The 22,119-nt window shown below is 42.8% G+C and overlaps 1 protein-coding gene across 1 annotated transcript in view; it reads right to left on the bottom strand.

The window, feature by feature from the left end:
- LOC126198677 (polyamine-transporting ATPase 13A3-like) overlaps positions 1–20,082 on the bottom strand; it is a 452,249-nt gene extending 432,167 nt beyond the window's left edge. The window contains exon 1 of the mRNA XM_049935173.1: positions 19,800–20,082. Within this exon, the coding sequence (XP_049791130.1) occupies positions 19,800–19,824 (25 nt within the window). The 5' untranslated portion in view covers positions 19,825–20,082. The remainder of the gene's footprint in view (positions 1–19,799) is intronic.
- Between the last annotated feature and the right edge of the window lie 2,037 nt (positions 20,083–22,119).

Raw genomic sequence — 22,119 nt, 5'->3', positions numbered from 1 at the left:
ATAAACTTTGCACTCACTTTTCTCTTCTTCAGATCATTCAGGGATGTGTCTTGAAACACTGGATTCAGAGATGTAGCGCCATAAGGATTTGTGACATACGAGGGCTGGAACTTTAATGTTGTTGTTGTTGTGGTCTTCAGTCCTGAGACTGGTTTGATGCAGCTCTCCATGCTACTCTATCATGTGCAAGCTTCTTCATCTCCCAGTACCTACTAAAACCTACATCCTTCTGAATCTGCTTAGTGTATTCATCTCTTGGTCTCCCTCTACGATTTTTACCCTCCACGCTGCCCTCCAATGCTAAATTTGTGATCCCTTGATGCCCCAAAACATGTCCTACCAACCGATCCCTTCTTCTAGTCAAGTTGTGCCACAAACTTCTCTTCTCCCCAATCCTATTCAATACCTCCTCATTAGTTACGTGATCTACCCACCTTATCTTCAGCATTCTTCTGTAGCACCACATTTCGAAAGCTTCTATTCTCTTCTTGTCCAAACTAGTTATCGTCCATGTTTCACTTCCATATATGGCTACACTCCATACAAATACTTTCAGAAACGACTTCCTGACACTTAAATCTATACTCGATGTTAACAAATTTCTCTCCTTCAGAAACGATTTCCTTGCCATTGCCAGTCTACATTTTATATCCTCTCTACTTCGACCATCATCAGTTATTTTACTCTCTAAATAGCAAAACTCCTTTACTACTTTAAGTGTCTCATTTTCTAATCTAATTCCCTCAGCATCACCCGATTTAATTTGACTACATTCCATTATCCTCGTTTTGCTTTTGTTGATGTTCATCTTATATCCTCCTTTCAAGACACTGTCCATTCCGTTCAACTGCTCTTCCAAGTCCTTTGCTGTCTCTGACAGAATTACAATGTCATCGGCGAACCTCAAAGTTTTTACTTCTTCTCCATGAATTTTAATACCTACTCCGAATTTTCCTTTTGTTTCCTTTACTGCTTGCTCAATATACAGATTGAATAACGTCGGGGAGAGGCTACAACCCTGTCTCACTCCTTTCCCAACCACTGCTTCCCTTTCATGCCCCTCGACTCTTATAACTGCCATCTGGTTTCTGTACAAATTGTAAATAGCCTTTCGCTCCCTGTATTTTACCCCTGCCACCTTCAGAATTTGAAAGAGAGTATTCCAGTTAACATTGTCAAAAGCTTTCTCTAAGTCTACAAATGCTAGAAACGTAGGTTTGCCTTTTCTTAATCTTTCTTCTAAGATAAGTCGTAAGGTTAGTATTGCCTCACGTGTTCCAACATTTCTACGGAATCCAAACTGATCTTCCCCCTTTAATAGTGGTAACTATTTATTTACAGCTCGTACAAAATAGATACGTGTTTCAAAGTTTTACTGACCTTCAAAGCAATCACCACCATTGTGCATAACCCGTTGCCAGCGATGTGGAAGTCGTAGGATACTCTTATCAGTGCCAATTTGTGGACAGATTGAGCGCGCGGTCTATTGCCCGATGAATCTGTAGCAGTTGTGAAGCGAATGCCGTGAAGTGTTTCCTTCAGTTCAGAAATAGAGTTGAACTCACGAGGGCTTAAGGTAGGGGAGTGCAGTAGGTGGTGTAGCACTTAACAGCCCTATCAGTCAAACAAATCAATAACAGCTTGCATTGTACGTGTTTGAGCATTGCGCTGCAAAATGATGGTCAGGTCCTGCAGAAAGTGTCATCACTTCTGTCTCTAAGCTGGTCGTAGGTTGCGTTCCAAAAATGAAAACATAGAGACAGAAGTGATAACACTTTCTGCAGGACCTGACCATCATTTTGCAGGACAACGCTCAAGAATGTACAGTGCAAGCTGTTACTGATTTGTGTGACTGATGGGGCTACTAAGTGCTATATCACCTACTGCACTCCCCTACCTTAAGCCCTCGTGAGTGCAGCTCGATTTGTAAACTGAAGAAAACACTTCACGGCATTCGCTTCAGAACTGCTACAGATTCGTCGGGCAATAGACCGCGCGCTCAAACTGCCCACAAATTGGCACTGATAAGAGTATCCTACGACTTCCACATCGCTGGCAACGGGTTATGCACAATGGTGGTGATTGCTTTGAAGGTCAGTAAAACTTTGAAACACGTATCTATATTGTACGAGCTGCAAATAAATAGTTGCCACTATTAAAGTTCCGGCCCTCATATGTCACAAATCCTTACGGCGCTACATCTCTGGATCCAGTGTTTCAAGTCACATCCCTGAATGATCTGAAGAAGAGAAAAGTGAGTGCAAAGTTTATCGGGTAAAACTTCATTCGCTAATCAAAACAACCACACGCGGACACCTTTTACGACTTTTAGACTGCGTACAATTCTTTCTTTTTCAGAAAGAATAGCGGTAACCTGCAAGTGCGAGACAGTTCATTGCTATATTTTTGTTTCCTTTTCCTGATTGTTGAAATCATGTATTCATTAAATTTTTCGTTCAGATTGCCACTGTTTTTTCTAGAACACAATTGAAAAGAATTGAGTATATCCATCACCATGCCCAACACCTGTGTGATGAGGTATTTCTACTGTCAATTTCACTTTAGATACTGGATAATGGTTTTAAGAATTAGATTTTGTTATTTAGATCGTCGGATTTCTTATGTACAGTTTCTGTGTCAACAGAATCAAAGTCCGTTTCGAAGGCAACAGACATCACTGTAATATCTTTTGAATTCGGTTATCTGTGGTGGGGTAAGAATCTGAGTTAAGGGGAAGGTAATGAAAGACTTGAATTTTGCAAACGTTCCGGAATCTCACTTTAGCGAAGGAATGTAGTCACTAGAAAAGCGTGATAGAAAGTGAGCTGACGTAAGACGGCTCTACGTCTACTACTGATTTCGCTTTCACACCGCGAAAATTACATTCTGTTGCCGTATATTGTGCGGCATTCTTGTGGAGGGGTAATAAGAAGGCCGTATTCCTTCCGGTGTGCACTCTCGCACTGCTTTATGGAATGCGTATGCCAGTAAGCACGCTCGGCGAATATGTGTCGCTCAATGCAGTACAATGCTACGATTCTTATTCGTGTCCCTAGGAAGGAAAGCTGGCTTCGACGTTACACACGAGCGAGGTTACCACATTGCTCTCTCCTCTGAATGACGGCTGATCAGATCACCATCCGTCCACCCACACAAAGATTTTCCGTGATCTCGCTGTCTTCCCCCCCCCCCCCCCCCCCCCCTTTTCAAAGGGCATGGCCAATTTATTTTCTCGTCGATCCTTGTGCTCCGTCTCTGACGACGTGGTTGTCGACACGACGCTGGACCCTAATCTTAGTTTATAAAATTACACTTTCTCAATTTCAGTCACTTTTATTTTCCAATAGTTTTCGGCACATTTCTGTAAAGAGAGCAAACAAATTTTGCTGCGTGTGTCAGCGACGTTGTGTCGCGAAATATTGTTCCCCCTGTTCACTGTTCAGAAAGATTAATTTAAGTTAGTATACACAATTTTATGTGCTGTATTCTTTAAACAGTCTCAAAAATATTTTTGTTTACATTTAGTGGCAACATATACTTACTTGACACACGCAACACAAGAGAAGGCAAAGCAGAACCACTTCAAAACTTTTCATGCAGTTGAGTACAATGGACTGGCTAGAATATGCTAAAAATCCTTCAACTCCAGAGATAATAGATACTTCAACTGCCGAGATGATATATACACAATGAGTACAGCCATTTTTATGTATTAGCATCTTTACATCGTGGCACGAACTATAGATTTTGATTCCCAACATTTACTGAATTATTAAATATTTTTTTAAAGGGTTAAGCACTCATTGCCTGTCTAGGCTATTACTGAACAATAAGTCCCTACGTCTCTTTACAATTAATAAAAGAAGCAAGCAGTAATGAGAAATTTATAAGTACTTTGTTCCTTTCTAACCATTCATTAAGCGACTTGTTTCTATGTATTCTGCCATTGCCGAAAATTTATCTTTCTGGACAGTGCAACAGTATGAAGGAGCATAAACTCACTGAACACGTAGGGAAAAAAATATTTCTCTCGTCACAGGAAAATGTAATATGAAAATCGACACATAAATAACAGTTACATACATGATGATGGCAGCATATTGTTGAAATGCGTCGTGCCAACAAAGATTAGAAAATAAAGGGGATTGAAGTTGAGAGAATATCATTTTACAAATTTCGGAAATGAAAAAAATGAAGTCTAATCTTCGTTTTCTCGGTTTCACACACAGCAGCAAGCTACGGGGTGGGCAATATATATAAAAGAAAAAGAAAATACTTCGCACCGAGGAGAAGTTGCCCGAATGGAACGGTAACAGGTAGATAATATGATGTACATATGCAGACAGACAAATGATTACAATTTCAGAAAAAAACTGGATTATTTATTCAAAAGAAAGAGTCTTGCTAACTGAGCAAATCGGTAAAGCTCTGGTCCACCTCTGGCCATTGTGCAATCAGATATTCGACTTGCCATTGGTTGACAGAGTTGTTTGACATACTCCTCAGAGATATCGTGCTAAATGCTGTTCAATTGGTGAGTCATATTGTCAAAATCCCGAGCTAGTCGGCATGCGACAGTCAGGTAGGTATGCCCCCGCGTCCAGGGCGTCTCCAGACTCGTGTTTGGCCTGGAATCTCATTGGCTGGAGTAGAATTATCTTGTGATGTGTACCGCTTCGAACTGAGCCCCGAGAACCAGTAGAGACCTGTCTGGAGATGCCCCGGACAACGATGGGATACCAACCTACTGCCTGACAATGAAGAGTGATGGTCTGGGGTATCTTTTCTTTTCATTTCTTTGGTTGTCATCCGCGGCACCATTTCAGCACAGCGGTATTTCGACGGTATTCTTCGCCCTGTTTTGTTGCCCACCACGGCAAGTCATCCTGGGCTTACATTTCAGCAAGATAATGCCCTCCTCCACACGGCGAGAGTTTCTGCTGCTTTTCTTCGTGCTTGCTCAACACAATCTTGGACAGCTAGACCGCCGTATCTCTGCCCAGATGAGAACGTTTGGAGCATTATGGGCAGGGCCTTCCAACCATCCCGGGATTTTGACGATCTAATGCGCTTATTGGACAGAATTTGGTACGATATCCCTCAAGAAGGCACCCAACGAATGTACCAATGCCAAGCCGAATAGCTGCATGCATAAAGGACAGAGGTGGACCAATGCATTATGGACTTGCACAATTCGTCAAGCTTCTTCTCTTGCATAAATCATCCAGCGTTTCTGAAATTGTAATCATTCGTTTCTCCATGCATGTACATAACATTTGCCATATTTCCGTCCAACTGTTCTAATTCCTTCGGGTGCTTTGCTATTTTTTGATTTTTTAAAATTTTGTTAAAGAATGCCGGCCGGAGTGGCCGAGCGGTTCTAGGCGCTACAGTCTGGAACCCCGCGACCGCTACGGTCGTAGGTTCGAATCCTGCCTCGGGCATGGATGTGTGTGATGTCCTTAGGTTAGTTAGGTTTAAGTCGTTCTAAGTTCTAGGGGACTGATGACCTTAGAAGTTAAGTCCCATAGTGCTCAGAGCCATTTTCAGGGCAAATTGACAGCATCACAACATTTAATGTATTCTTATTCTGTAATTTGGAGTGAGACATAAAACATATCAGTGAGTTTTTTTCGTACAGATTTAGTAGATCTGTTATTAGCACGGGAAGGTATTCCACAGTTCCGTTTACAGAAACAAATTAGATGCGTATATATCTCTGTGATTAATGAAGTTGTGGAAAGCTGCTGATCCTATTTTGTGAGTCTCCACTCCTTATTTGTCTGGGTGGGGGGGGGGGGGGATGAGCTTACAAGGGAACCTCCCCATCGCACCCCCCGCAGATTTAGTTATAAGTTGGCACAGTGGATAGGCTTTGAAAAACTGAACACAGATCAACTGAGAAAACTGGAAGAAGTTGTGTGGAACTGTGAAAAAATAAGCAAAATATACAAACTGAGTAGTTCATGGGAAGATATGCAATATCAAGGACACTGGGAAGGCAGGACCGCCGTGGTCTCGTGGTAACGTGAGCAGCTGCGGAACGAAAGGTCGTAGGTTCAAATCTTCCATCGAGTGAAAAGTTTAATTTTTTTATTTTCAGTTTATGTGACAAACTCTTATGTTTTCATCACTTTTTTGGGAGTGATTATCACATCCACAAGAAAACCTAAATCGGGCAAGGTAGAAGAATCTTTTTACCCATTCGCCAAGTGTACAAGTTAGGTGGGTCGACAACACATTCCTGTCATGTGACGCACATGCCGTCACCAGTGTCGTATAGAATATATCAGATGTGTTTTCCTGTGGAGGAATCGGTTGACCTATGACCTTGCGATCAAATGTTTTCGGTTCCCATTGGAGAGGCACGTCCTATCGTCTACTAATCGCACGGTTTTGCGATGCGGTCGCAAAACACAGACACTAAACTTATTACAGTGAACACAGAAGTCAATGAACGATCGGACAGATAATAACTGTGCGAAAATAAAAAAAGTAAAATTTTCACTCAAGGGAAGACTTGAACCAAGAACCCCACATTTCGCAGCTGCGTACGCTAAGCACGGGTCCACGGCGCTCGTGCGCTCATATTCTCCTTGTTTTTGCCTATCTTGCTCATGGACTACTCAGTTTGTATATTTTGCTTATTTTTTTCACAGTTCCACACAACTTCTTCCTGTTTTCTCAATTGATCTGTGTTCAGTTTATCAAGGCCTATCCACTGTGCCAACTTATAACTAAATCTGAGGGGGGTGCGATGGGGAGGTTCCCTTGTTAGAAGTACATTGCTACTCACTAAAACTGCAACACCTGAACGGACAGCAAATAACGAAATTTTGCTTATTGTGCGGATGCAGTAGAGCAGACAGAATGAATACATGCCTAAATGACTGAATTTTTACATGATTTATGGACACACAAGGTCGAAATTTAGTTCACAGGACTGTAACTTGTGGCGGCAACAATTCCTCGTACTGAGCTTGTATGGCAGATACGGGTACGTCATTCCATGATGATTCAACTCTACGTCAGAGTTCATCAGTCTTAATGGCTGGCATTTGCTGGTACTCCGATCTCTCGGGAAATTATGTCCGGATGTTTTCAGTGCACGAGAGATCTGGAGAACGTGCTGGCCTGGGCAGCAGTATAAATCCCTCTGCATCGAGGTCCATCAGCACAGCAGGGGCAACACGCGGTCTTGCGTTATCTCGTTGAAAGACAACGTCACAGTCACCTGCCTTGACTTCTAAGATCGCATTATTGGCTACACGAACGATGTCCCACTCTGATGCAACGAGATTCGTACTCCCAGCTGGTTCAAATGACTCTGAGCACTATGGGACTTAACTTCTGAGGTCATCAGTCCCCTAGAACTTAGAACTACTTAAACCTAACTAACCTAAGGACATCACACACATCCATGCCCGAGGCAGGATTCGAACCTGCGACCGTATCGATCGCGCGGTTCCAGACTGAAGCGCCTAGAACCGCTCGGCCACACCAGCCGGCTCCCAGCTGGCCATCCGTTTATATGTTTCCTGTGGTATCTATAAATCACGTAATACGAATCCCTGGGCTCACCCTCTGCAAAAGACCCCGTATATCATCCTCATCTAAACCGTTCTTGACTCCAGGTATAAGATTCGTGGAACCCTAACCTTTCATCCTTGCTTTAACAATATTGACTTGTTTTTCACGCAGAAGCTCTGACGCTGCAAATACAGGACAGTCCTCTCTAACATGGGAAATGATGTCACGAATATGACTGTCGAATAAAAGGCGAGAACAAGGCTGGCAGATTCGAGCAGTTCACACAAGGCAGACTGCTAACACGGCGTGCGAATGTAATTAGGGTTCCTCGTGACCGCAGCTGAGCTCGCGAATGCCTGACGTGAGAGACGCCAAACACATAAAGGTCCACCTAACACTACGGTGGCTTTCGGTAAACGGATACTATCGCTAATTGTTAACGCCAAATACGTCCGTAATTTCCTTGCGAACTGTATATCCTAATGTAATCTCTTGCTCGTTGGTAACAGATTTTGAATGAACACTCTGAAAAGTTCGGTTTGCGTCCTTGCTCACCTAAAATCTATGATTGGGGTTAATCGTGAAAGAATAAATACTAGGAGTTAGATGATCTTCATCTTGTACTAGTAGTTTTACTTTGAAGAATAATAGAAAAATATCAGGAATTTCATATAGGGACTTTCTGAAAGCTTTAGGTAATGAATCTAGAACTTTGGGTTGTTAATTGTGGAAAATAACAAACTGTCCTAGATACTTATTAGTAGTTTGGGATCTATTAGATATCTTTACTCTAGTAGGTGCGAATGGTTACCCTTATAACTATACAGGATATGAGTGACGTCTGTTTAGCACTCACCACGTATTTAACCCACTACGTATTTAATGTTTACACGTACTACCTCTAAATGAAAAGTAAGAACCCAAAACAACTGAATTTTATTTGTTAATTGATACTGTGGTAAATTCAGTTTTACGTACCAAAGATACGTTTGTTCTATAAATATTTTTAATGATATTCGTGAGACAATATAAAAAAATTATCCACATTCAACATAAATTATGCAGCAATAGTATCTGAAATTGTGGACTGGTAGGTAGATGAGTAAATACACTACTGGCCATTAAAACTGCTACACCACGAAGATGACGCGCTACAGCCGCGGAATTTAACCGACAGGAAGAAGATGCTGTGATATGCAAATGATTAGCTTTTCAGAGCATTCACACAAGGCTGGCGCCGGTGGCAACACCTACAACGTGCTAACATGAGGAAAGTTTCCAACAGATTTCTCATACACAAACAGCAGTTGACCGGCGTTGCCTGGCGAAACGTTGTTGTGATGCCTCGTGTAAGGGGGAGAAATTCGTACCATCACGTTTCCGACTTTGATAAAGATCGGATTGTAACCTATCGCGATTGCGGTTTATCGTATCGTGACATTGCTGCTCGCGTTGGTCGAGATCCAATGACTGTTAGCAGAATATGGAATCGGTGGGTTCAGGAGGGTAATACGGAACGCCGTGCTGGATCCCAACGGCCTCGTATCACTAGCAGTCGAGGTGACAGGCTACTTATCCACATGGCTGTAACGAATCGTGCAGCCACGTCTCGAACCCTGGGTCAACAGATGGGGACGTTTGCAAGACAACAACCTTCTGCACGAACAGTTCGACGACGTTTGCAGCAGCATGGACTATCAGCTCGGAGACCATGGCTGCGGTTACCCTTGACGCTGCATCACAGACAGGAGCGCCTGCGACGGTGTACTCAACGACGAACCTGGGTGCACGAATGGCGAAACGTCTTTTTTTCGGATGAATCCAGGTTGTATTTATAGCATCATGATGGTCGCATCCGTGTTTGGCGACATCGCGGTGAACGCACATTGGAAACGTGTATTCGTCATCGCCATACTGGCGTGTCACACGGCATGATGGTATGGGGTGCCATTGGTTACACGTCTCGGTCACATCTTGTTCGCATTGACGGCACTTTGAACAGTGGACGTTACATTTCAGATGTGTTACGACCCGTTGCTCTACCCTTCATTCGATCCCTCCGAAACCATACATTTCAGCAGTATAATGCACGACCGCATGTTGCAGGTCCTGTACGGGCCTTTCTGGATAGAGAAAATGTCCGACTGCTGCCCTGGCCAGCACATTCTCCAGATCTCTCACCAATTGAAAACGTCTGGTCAATGGCGGCCGTGCAATTGGCTCGTCACAATACACCAGTCACTACTCTTGATGAACTGTGGTATCGTGTTGAAGCTGCATGGGCAGCTGAACCTGTACACGCCATCCAAGCTCTGTTTCACTCAACGCCCAGGCGTACCAAGGACGTCATTACGGCCAGAGGTAGTTGTTCTGGGTACTGATTTCTCAGGATCTATGCACCCAAATTGCGTGAAAATGTAATCACATGTCAATTCTAGTATAATATATTTATCCTATGAATACCCGCTTATCATCTGCATTTCTTCTTGGTGTAGCAATTTTAATGACCAGTAATGTAGTAAAGCAAAGTAAAGCAGCCATCAATCCGAAGACTGTTTTGAACACCACAGTACTCCGCTAGGTGTGATCCTGTTGGAGGTGGTATGCCATAGCCTTCTTTCGACCTTCGGACTGACTTAACCAGCCATTCATTGGCAGAACTACAGTTTGGCGTAAATTCTCCGTACCACGGTGCAGCTCGGCATTTTTTACAGCAACAAAAATTGCCAAAGGTGCAAGAATTGGCAAGTGACATAAAAATCGTAGGATTGACCGAGGTTCCCAAGACTGCTGTATTTGTAGTCTGGCACTTTGCCACTTAATTTTAAATTTTCTTTGTTTTTCTTTTCGTGTAATCTACCGGTTCCTTCGTTACTTTTCGACATCAGTTTTGTGTGGATGTTACGTGCTACCTCTGAAAGCACCGACGCAAACGTTACGCTGTTTCTTTATTACAGAGAGTGGCCAGCCCCCTGATCGAAAACGCTGACCTGCCATACCAGCACCACTGAGGCACGGAGTAAGTGTCAGACTAAAATGCCAAAGGTCCAAGTTTCAATCGCAAGTCGGTCATAGGATTGTTTCTGTCACTTTTCACCTCCTTCATCACTAGTAATTGTTTATGTATGTCAGGATGACCAAGTGGCATTGTGATTTGGAGTACTCGACAAACTATACGTTCGCCTTTGACGGAATGGGTAAGTAGCTACAAAGATCGAAATAAAAGAACGGCTTACCACACTGCGCTGTTAGAAATACCCTCCGGATTGAGGGCAGCTTTATATTTAATACCTAAAAAACCCAACAAATACTCGTCCTCCAGGGGAAACCACTAGCTTGTATGCTGGGATTGTTACTGTGGTGGTTAAACAGAACGGATGTCTACCAAAAACATACAGAACGATGAAAAAAATGTGTGAAAAGAAATGGAGAGTGTAGTGAAATGACACTAGTCTTTAGATTGAGATGATGTACGTGACATTTTCTAAAAAAATAAAATTTAATGTTGGTCTTCGACGTCAGATGCTGTGAGCGATGCTTTGTGGTTGTGCTCGCTGCACGCACTCCGGCCACGTACTGAGGGACTGTGGGCAAAGCGCCGCTATTTATATCCGGGATCGATTCCCGTCGCCGACCACGCCCTTTGTTGTGGATTTGTTAGCCGTCGGTGGCGTTCCTTAGGACGTTCGTTCCTCGATATTTTTGCCCTTGTTGGGTCAAATGGCTGGCGAAAACGTAGTTAAGTAAGTACGGAATCTCAATTGAAGACCAGTGCTTGTAGAAACCGATTGAATCAGTCGGTGAGATATTTTGCATGGGAGTGGCTTTCTAGGTGTATACCTTCTGTCAGTCACACTGAGACCTCTTCAGAAATCACCTACGTCACAATTTCTTTATCTGAGAAATGGTGTTTCATATTCTGGTAAACTAAGGATCCGAATGAAAGAGTTGGTCTTCCATCCACATAAACTCGAAGGCGCATCAGCTCCTACATGTAAGACGTTGCTAGTAAAGGTCTGTGCTGTTCAACCCAGTCTTTGGATTAGAAATAATTGCATTTCTTGCCACAAAGGAATAACATGCCTCCAATACTGGCTGTCAGCTACTAAAGCTATCAACGAAAAGTGAGGGGACTGCGAAAGTTTTAGGTTAGAAGTCAAATACGAGAACCTGTTCCCAAAATAGATATAGTAGTATTTTCATTGACTCGAATAACATAGACGAAACACACGATTAGAACTGTGATGTAAGTTTAAGAAAGAAACGTGTCAAAACGTGCCTCCTTTTTATGGAAGGTATAAATGCATTATTAGCATGTTTCGTCTCTGGTATGATGGGCATACGCCATTCGTGCGTTACACATTTCCACGCCATTCATATCAACACGTGACCGTTTACTCAACAAGGGAAATCTGTGAATTGAAGCATTCCGAGTGCTTACATGTTTTAACCATTTTAGAGTCCCTTGTCTATGGGATGGACGAGAAACAGTCGGCTATTTATCTAGGCGGACGAGGAAAACCGCCTTAAAACTACACTCGGATTGGCCACTGTGCTACAACAATCAGTCGGCGGGCGAATACATCCAGTGCTTGGTTCACCTCCTGTCTCTCAAGGTCGCGCGCTACGCTACACGAGCTGGGCGTTGATAGAACACGACCGTATATTTAAATAAAATGCGCGAGTAAAGATACCCTGAAGTCTTGTTGAATATCGTCGCGTGCACACTGGCCTTAAAATACCAACACTACGAACAGACCCGAACAGATGGTGGACAGAGCTTAGTTGCTTATCTTAGAGGCTTAACAACATTGCTTTGTGAACAGCTTGTAGAACTTTAGTGACCTTTACAAGGATGCTATTGTCTGTGGGAAGTTCTCTAGGGCTGTAGACTAATGTCGGTAATATTTCACTGCCCAATGAAACACATGTAACAACGTGTTCGCTCTTTTTGCACTTACATCATAATCTTACCTGAGTCTCGAACTTCTCAAAGTATTCCTAACCGCAAAGAAAATGTTGTGAATTCAGCTTTTTTATCGTACGTAAGTTATCTTCAGCTGGCATCTGCCATACAGATGATTCATCTCTTATACAGTGTCTGTACGTATGTTCCTCTCTAATGACAAGTATTCCATTTAAGCGAAGGATATGGCACAGTGTTTAAGACAATGGACTCGTATTACGGAGGACAGCGTTTCGAATCTTTATCAGGCCATCCAGATTTAAGTTTTCGTCGTTTCCCTGAATAGCTTAAGTCAAATGGGTTATTTGAAGTGGACACGTCTGATTTCCCGCCCATTCCTTCCCCAGTCTGGTACTGTGATCCGTCTTAATGACTTGGCCGTCGACGCGACGTTGTACACTAATTTTCCTTCTACATCCAACATACGATAACCAGCCGCACAAATGATATTGCGTTTGTGTAGCACTTGTTTGATGTGTTCGCTGTTTGTAATGACACATCTAACTAAAACGTGGCCGTCTTTAGTTTTACTTAGCCCAGTCGCATCAAATTACGAGCTGAAGTCGCTTGAAGTTACTACGGCATTTAAATGGTGTGACGAACTCAGCTCGTAAATGCACGCTTCACTATGTGGATAAGCGGAACTCAGTTTCAAGCTAATACATGGCTCTTAAATGTGTTGTAAAACGAAGCACAGCAGTGTGCGTCACATGTTAGCTGATCTCAGCAGCCAACCAATATGGCAAAGAGAGTAGTTCGTGGTGACGATGAGGAGGGTTTACAGAAGGTTACTGATTGTTTTCAACAGTGACAACGAAGTTACTGATTTGTCCTTCATTCATTCAGATTTTGAAGAACCTTAAGCAGTGATTCAGAGTGAATCTAGTTCGGGAAGTATTGATGAAAATGGCGATAACGAAGAGCGTGCACTAACTCACTCTAGACGTGTAGTACAAACTCTCGCCCTGTGTGGGCGGACATTATTTTGCTGAAATATAAGCCAAGGATCACTCGCCATGAAGGGCAGCAAAACGAGGCGCAGAGTATGGTCGACGTACAGCTGTGCTGTAAGGGCACCGCGGATGAGATCCAAAGAGGTCCTGTTGTTAAAAGAAATGGTACCCCAGACCATCACTCATGGATGTAGACCCGTATGGTGGGTGACAGCCAGATTGGTATCCCACCATCGTCTGGTGCGCCTCCAGACAAGTTTCCACTGATCATCGGATCTCAGTTCGAAGCGGGACTCATCACTGAAGGCAATTCTACTCCAGGCAATGATATTCCAGGCCGAAGACGTGTCTTCAGACGCCCTGGGCATCGGTCGGATATTGTTTTGTAGGGCGGGCAACACCCTTATCACCGGTATCCAGAACGACATGCGGGTGTTACACTTGGAAACTAAGGGAAACACTCGTAATGTTTTGGAAGAGATTGAAATTCTCAGAGTTCGGAAGAATACCCTCGCTCCTCACTTAATGCACAGACCGACCTGAGGCACAAGGGTCTTTTAGAAAAATTTGATTACTTAAACAGGTAGCCTTACCCCTATAGCTTACTTGTTAGTAGGTTCTGTACAATGTATTTTTATGCGTACTCCGGGCCTTACGCATTCAGAACCACCACATTTATTATTCTTATGGTTTTAACTAACTGCCCATTTTTTATATTGGCCACCTAGTATGGTACTGGACTTTTTTAAAAAAATAGACATAACGAATTGTTTATAAAATGTTCAGCACCCCCCACTCTTCACACCTTGTACAAGTCATCCGGCCTCTGGCGATTCTCGCGCCTCTGCGTGAGCGCTTTCCGGGTTTCGTCCAGTCAGTCAGGCCGTGTCCGCTGGCGTACGGCTCCTCTCAACTTGCATGGTATGTTCTGATATGTTTACATGGCCCTAATTCCGCTGTTTCTTCGTGCTAATGTTCCGCTCTTCGTCGTCCGTGTTTAGGGGAGTTTTATCAGCATCGTATGTAATTTTTGTTTTCTAGGCCATTGCCGCTCCCATTATTTAAAATTTTTTTTTAAAAAGGTTTTTAAATTTTAACTACCGCTTTCACCAGATGATCCAGGCCGCCATGCGCTGTTGCCATTTTTCTGGGTGCACTCAGCCTCGTGATGCCAATTGAGGAGCTACTCGACCGAGTAGTAGCGGCTTCGGTCAAGAATACCGTCATAACGACCGGGAGAGCGGTGTGCTGACCCCACGCCCCTCCTATCCGCATCATCGACTGAGGATGACGCGGCGGTCGGATGGTCCCGATGGGCCACTCGTGGCCTGAGGACGGAGTGCTTTCACCAGATGACGGTATACTGCACGTAAATGGTGGGGAGTGACTACAGGGCAGTGTTCAACGTTACTATGTTATAAATAGCATTCACAAAACTGGCTATTTAAAAGTTTAATTTACACCTCGCAATTGGGGGATCGAGTAGTTTAGGTGAGCTCTTATTATATTATTTTTTGTACATATTGCCTGAGGATGCATTGATAAGTGGTGCGAAGCCGGCCGCAGATTTAGTAAAAATCATTCATACAGCCAGTGCGGAATTTTCTTTGAAAAAATCGGTGGGATGGTCTGGAGTGGCATTTCATTTCATAGCAGGACCCCTTTTGTCACCATTCGTGGCACCCTTATAGCACAGCCGTACGTCGTCGGTATTCTATGTACTTTCTCTTAAATTGATCATTAAGTTTTTCTGAAATTGTAATCATCTGTTTGTCTGTACGTGTACATCACTTCTACGGATTCCCGTCCCATTTGGATAACTCCTTCGTGGTGCATCATTTTCTTTATTTTATTTATTTTTTGTTCTCCATCAATTTATCCATGCTAATGAATCCTGAGCTGCGTGGCTGTTCATTGAATTACCTGAAGAAATACAGCAACCAGATACTTTTTGTATAGTGTTATTTTGTGCGAAGACGGGTTTCGGGCTTTTACTCGCATACAGTTGTCATAAAACGTGTATGCCTTAGTCAATATAAAGCTTTCATCGACTGCATTTTCGATTCTGGAGCTGTCTTCTGTTTTGTAATTTGTGGCTAAATATTCCGCCTTTATAGGCTACATATAAGACAAACAGTTCTAGGTTGACAGATGCAGTGCAGTATTCGCTGTGTCGTCAAATGGCTCTGAGCACTATGGGACTTAACATCTGAGGTCATCAGTCCCCTAGAACTTAGAACTACTTAAACCTAACTAACCTAAGGACAGCACACACATCCATGCCCGAGGCAGGATTCGAACCTGCGACCGTAGCTGCCGCGCGGTTCCAGACTGAACCGCCTAGAACCGCTCGACCACACCGGCCGGCGCTACGTCGTCAACTCATGTAAATTTTTGTGCTGAAAGTTAATCTGAAGCCAAGTAACGGTTTTGTCATAGATAAATAAATTGAGTTTTAGCATTCAGTATGCAGTGGATGAAACCGTTGTAGTGATATGTATAGCGCTACGTCAGGATAGCGACAGTCCGAAATGTCTTGGCATAAAATAAAGGAATGCAAAAAATATCTGTTGGCTGTCAAGTAAAGCAAATAATGTTAATTTTATTTGTTTTAGTCTTAGACTATATTTAAGGCGGCGATCGCAGTAAGCAGGAAATTCTACCATTGAAGAGTCGTTACCGACTGACTGAGGATAAAACCTACATTCTCTGGATGACAAAAGGTAGAAGAGTAGGTATGAAATGGTCAAACATGGAGTTGGTAATGAAATTGTCGTACATTAATGTATAATCACGGTGGCCTAAATCTTTATTTTCCAAATTTCAGAATTTTAAAAAAATACGATGATGATGGCAACATTTTGCCGTAATACGTTTAAATAAAACCCCTAACGAGTGTTGAACATCGAAGTGGAACTACGAAATTTGCTCTGAAACAACGCACTGGAACAGCATTCTAACCTGCATCCCTTCTTCTGAGGGTAGAGCCCCTGAGAGATATTTGCGGGTGGGAGTTGCGATGCACCCATGCTCATATTATTCGGTTGACATTGCCCACTGAGGACAAGGTTCGGTGTTCGAGTTTTGGTCCGGCACAAAGTTTTGATCGCCCATGAAGTCACAGCGGTATACGCTCTGAAGCACAGAGAAAGATCAATTCTAATACGGTATGATACTGTTTTCTGGAGATGTGGACCAAGACAAAACATTTTAAAACTGCCGGTATGTACCCTTACAAACCACTATCAGTAACGAATCGTGGAACACGTAGAAAATTTGTAGTAATGTCTGAAGATCAGTGACAGAGTGTGTATGCTACAATCCGTATAAAATAATGAACAATGTTCGTATATAAAAAATAACTCGACTGTTTTCAGAATGAGATTCTCACTCTGCTGCGGAGTGTGCGCTGATATGAAACTTCCTGGCAGATTCCGAGTTCGAGTCTCGGTCCGGCACACAGTTTTAATCTCCCAGGAAGTTTCAATAACTGCACTGTTTTAACATTAAAACAACACGTCTTATTGCAAAATTTAATGTGTATATCATGTAATGAGACAGCTTTTTATTAGTATTTGATAGAATAGAATTCTACCAAAATTTTGGTTTCAACTTCCATCTGTTGCTAATCAGGATAACTATATGTCAGAGATGCTGGCATCTCGTAAAATGTCCAGTAGCGGGACCGGATTTTATATAACAAGAACTTAAAAACTATGTAATTTATATTTTCGGTATCGTCATTTGTGCTCCGCAGAATGTATATTTATCACAGACGCACATTTTACTCAAAAATATCTTAGTAGCCTAAAATTATCACATAACTTCTGCAAGGCAAATAGTTAATATGGAACAGAATGTGCAAAATAATAAGACAGACAGCTAAGGTTAACAGCTCTATGGAATAAATTACAACAGGTAAGTATAATGTAATTTCAGACTTTTCTAAATTGATTGCGACAGACTTTACGCGTTAATGGGGGTCGAAAGTTCTGATTGTAAACCTGTGGCATAAGAAACTAAAGAAATTATTCACATGCAGCTAAGGACCAAACGAAAGAGCTAACGGTACATTCAATAGCAGCTACTTGTTTCAAAAAATGGTTCAAATGTCTCTGAGCACTATGGGACTTAACTTCTGAGGTCATCAGTCCCCTAGAACTTAGAACTACTTAAACCTAACTAACCTAAGGACATCACACACAGCTCGAGGCAGGATTCGAACCTGCGACCGTAGCGGTCGCGCGGTTCCAGACTGTAGCGCCTAGAACAGCTCGGCCACTCCGGCCGGCTACTTGTTTCACTATCAGAGGCATTACGTTCTGAAATGCAGTATGCTGTCACTAAATTCCTGTCTCTAACAATGACGATTTCAGGATCGAAATGGTTAACGATTCTGCTATTATTTGTTTTGTTAAAGGCAAAATAGAACATGTTATTAATAAGGAATAGTTATTGCCTTCAGTTCAATAAAACTGTTTAAAATTGTTTTTAAACGCCATCATTGCCTAATGAAGTAATTTAACTTGGCGTTTCGCTTATGACTGTCAAACATTATTTTATTTCTTACTTACTGCAAATACAATTATTAGTTCGTGAATATGTACACGTGCATAAATACAACAGGTATCCCAGACATCATGCTCTGTTTTTCCTGTGTGCATATTTACATTTGATCTCTCTGAGTGAATATAAGTAATACTCTAAACCGCAATCGCAATAAGTAAGAATTAAAATATAACTGGACAAGCACAAGTGGAAACGACCATGTTAAGTAGTTACGTGAAAGCTGTGGACTCATCCAACATCAGACTCAAAAAGTTTGTTTGGACAGAGTATTCTGAAAGAATGAAACTTAAGTCAGCACAAAATAGCTTGGATAAGCATAAGATTTCCTGACAGAATAGTGCTGATTGCCTGACCGTAACAAGAACATGAAATTCTTGGTGGTATAGTCGGTATATATATTTTTTGTTTCATATGCGTGTCGCATCTTTTTATTTATAAACTATCTTCAATGGTCTGTGATACATATTTCTTTACGAATTTTATAATTGCTTTATGTAGTGATTACAGATAAATTGCTTTATTACAGTTTTGGTTGTTCTCTTGTTGTTAAGTAAGAAACAACATTTTTGACTACAAGTTTCGTAATGTTAAAATCCTGTTTGGTTATACTTCTGACACTGTATTATGTACGTAAAATAGAAACTTATTACGGGCCTCTGAAGGTGCTTCATAAATGAAAAGAAGCGAAATGCATACAGCACAAAACAAACAATTTTCACTTAGTTACATAGACGGGCCACATTTCTAAGAATATAGAGTCAACAAAGGAAAGACAGAAAACTTCAATAATTATTTACAAAAAAATCAAATTTTAATATACCACGTTTTAAAATCACACTGAAGAGTACAAAATAATTTATCATAGCCCCATACAGTTTTCTAACAGCATACAGATTGTTCTGATTATCTGGGTTTTGAATTTTTAATATCAGTGGAAATACTTATAAGATTTAAAACGAAAAAGTCTGGATCATACGGTAGGTAATAGTAAGGGGTGAACTGTTCAAGCATGAGTCGTGTGTTCCATGCACTCCGTTTTAAATCTTAGAAGCCTTTTTATAGCTATTACAATTAACAACCACAAATTTTCAGGACTATCTGTATGGAGTTAGCAATCTGTGTGCGGCTAGAAGTAATTATTTTATATTGTTAGTCCGATTTAAAAACGTGCTGTGTTAAAAATTGATATTTTATTTAAATAATTATTTTCTGGTTTTTGATCTTCCGTAAGTGAAATTTTTCAGTCGAATGAAAAGCATTTTCATGGGATTAAAGCAGAGCCAAATGGTAAATTTCACGTTTATGCCAGTTCCTGTTAACCTGAGACAACCAGTATAGCGCTTCCTCCTGCGTATATCTTTCGAAAAGACCGTGAAGGTAAAAATATGAGAGTCTCGTGCTCACACGGAGGGTTCCATCGATCGCTCTCCCGCCAACTCTCGCTACTGGAAGAGGGAAAGGGGGAAATGACAGTGGTACACAAAGTACACTCCGCCATACATCAGGCAAGAAAGCGAGTTAATATTGTATCGCCATCCGGTTCTGAGCTATGCTGAAAGTTTGGCGTCAGCAGCCATTGGAAAATTAGTTTAAAATCAGTTGCAAAATTTGTACTGAAGAGACAAACACACAGACAAGGAAGCGGTCTGATTAAAGAAGTAAAAATATGACGAACCCGAAAGTTTGCAAGATTTCGGGTTCGAGCAGCGAAATGAGTGAAAGGCTTAATCCATAAGCTGGTTTCAAAATCGAAAGATTGTTTCTGAAGGAGTATAACTCACTCAGCTGCCGAACGTTGTCATTCATTCCCGAACGTCGTCTGTCGTCGGTGCGCTCGGTGTCAAGTGATCGCCCAAGAGATCAGGAGATATCGATTCTTTTTCCCGAAGAGGTAGCGTGTGTCACCGAAACATAACGCCCGCGGCGACACCTCGGGAGCAGGTAGGCGCGGCGAGGTTTGGCGTGCGCTCGCTAGTCGGGACAGCGTCTGTTGTGGGTGGCGGCGGTGGCGGCAGCGGCAGGTGCGATCGCGCAGGTCGGGGCGTGCAGTCGCGGAGTCGGCGGCTGCGGCTGTCGAACTGACCACGGAGAACCGGCCCGCGGACCGCCGACCGAGCACCGAGCGCCCCCCACTCCACCCGCCCGCGGAACCGGGAAACTGCACGGCCCCGCACCGCCTAGCCCTCCTCAAGGACAAGCCGCGCAGCTGCCGCCCTCCGCTGGTCGCGGATGCACCGCGCCGCAGCTTGTGCAATTTCCCCTACCTACAATGGGGTAACCCGACCAGTACCACCATTTGGCTTCTTGGCAGCGAAAATACTCGTCTGAAAGTGTGGGGACTATGTCTTTTTAGAGATCCGATCGGTAGCGAAATTAAAAAGTGAAAACCCGACATAGCTTTGTACACATGTGTTCCGCAGTGTCTGTAGTATGTCCGTCGATCACGTCACATCGCAATATACAGGGTGATCAAAAAGTCAATATAAATTCGAAAACTTAATAAACCACGGAATAATGTAGATAGAGAGGTAAAAATTGACACACATGCTTGAAATGACATGGGGTTTTATTAGAACAAAAAAAAACAAAGTTCACAAAATGTCCGACAGATGGCGCTGGACTGCAAAACGTCAGTAACTGTTACCGTGACGGGTGAGAGGTACGCCGATATGTTACAGAATCGCATCATCCCCAGCCTGGCTGATAAACACCTGCTGGAACGTACGATGTTTATGCAGGATGGCACTCCACCCCATATTGCTAGACGCGTGAAAGATCTCTTGCGCGCGTCGTTTGGTGATGATCGTGTGCTGAGCCGCCAGTTTCGTCATGCTTGGCCTCCCAGGTCCCCAGACCTCAGTCCGTGCGATTATTGGCTTTGGGGTTACCTGAAGTCGCAAGTGTATCGTGATCGACCGACATTTCCAGGGATGTTGAAAGGCAACATCCGACGCCAATGCCTCACCATAACTCCGGACATGCTTTATGTGGTGTCACCGCCAGACACCACACTTGCTAAGTGGTAGCTTTAAATCGGCCGCGGTCCATTAGTACATGTCGGACCCGCGTGTCGCCACTGTCAGTGATCGCAGACCGAGCGCCATCACACGGCAGGTCTCGAGAGACGGACTAGCACTCGCCCCAGTTGTACGGACGACTTAGCTAGCGATGCACACTGACGAAGCCTCGCTCATTTACAGAGCAGATAGTTAGAATAGCCTTCAGCTAAGTCAATGGCTACGCCATTAGCATTACATTGCATGTATCTACGGAGTCTCACTTGTATCGTCAAGAGCGATGTACAACAATGATGGATTAAAGTTAAGTATTCCAGCAGCTTCGTACTTTTCTTTATAGCATTCATTACGTATCCTGTTTCAGACCTCACGCCAGCCTGCGTGAGTTAACGCTTGCATTCGGCCTCCTCAACCAAGTAGTGTGCGTAGTGTTGGCTAACTGCTAACACTACACTTTACAGTGCTGTTCACAACATTATTCCTCGACTATGGCTATTGTTGAGGAACGATGGTGGACATATTTAGCATTTCCTGTAAAGAACATCATCTTTGCTTTGTCCTACTTTGTTAGGCTAATTATTGCTACTCTAATCAGATGAAGCGCCATCTGTCGGACATTTTTGAACTTTATATATATATATATATATATATACCGACTTTTTGAACACCTGATATATATATATATATATATATATATATATATATATATAAATAAGCGAAATAAGTGGTACAACTAAAACATTCGTATTTCTTTACGTACTGCACGAATATGTAATAAATAATGGGGGTTCCTATTAAAAAAAAAACGCAGTTGATATCCGTTTGACCTATGGCAGAGGCCGGCCAGGGTGCCCGAGCGGTTCTAGGGGCTACAGTCTGGAATCGCGCGACCACTACGGTCGCAGATTCGAATCCTGCCTCGGGCATGGATGTCTGTGATGTCCTTAGGTTAGTTAGGTTTAAGTAGTTCTGAGTTCTAGGGGACTGATGACCTCAGAAGTTAAGTCCCATAGTGCTCAGAGCCATTTGAACCATTTGAACCTATGGCAGCGCTATCTAGTGGGGAGGGGGGGGGGGGGCAACC

This window comes from Schistocerca nitens, chromosome 8, assembly GCF_023898315.1.
Source record: "Schistocerca nitens isolate TAMUIC-IGC-003100 chromosome 8, iqSchNite1.1, whole genome shotgun sequence".
NCBI lineage: Eukaryota > Metazoa > Arthropoda > Insecta > Orthoptera > Acrididae > Schistocerca > Schistocerca nitens.
Note: the sequence above shows the minus strand (reverse complement) of the source record. Positions and strands in the feature narration are given on the sequence as shown.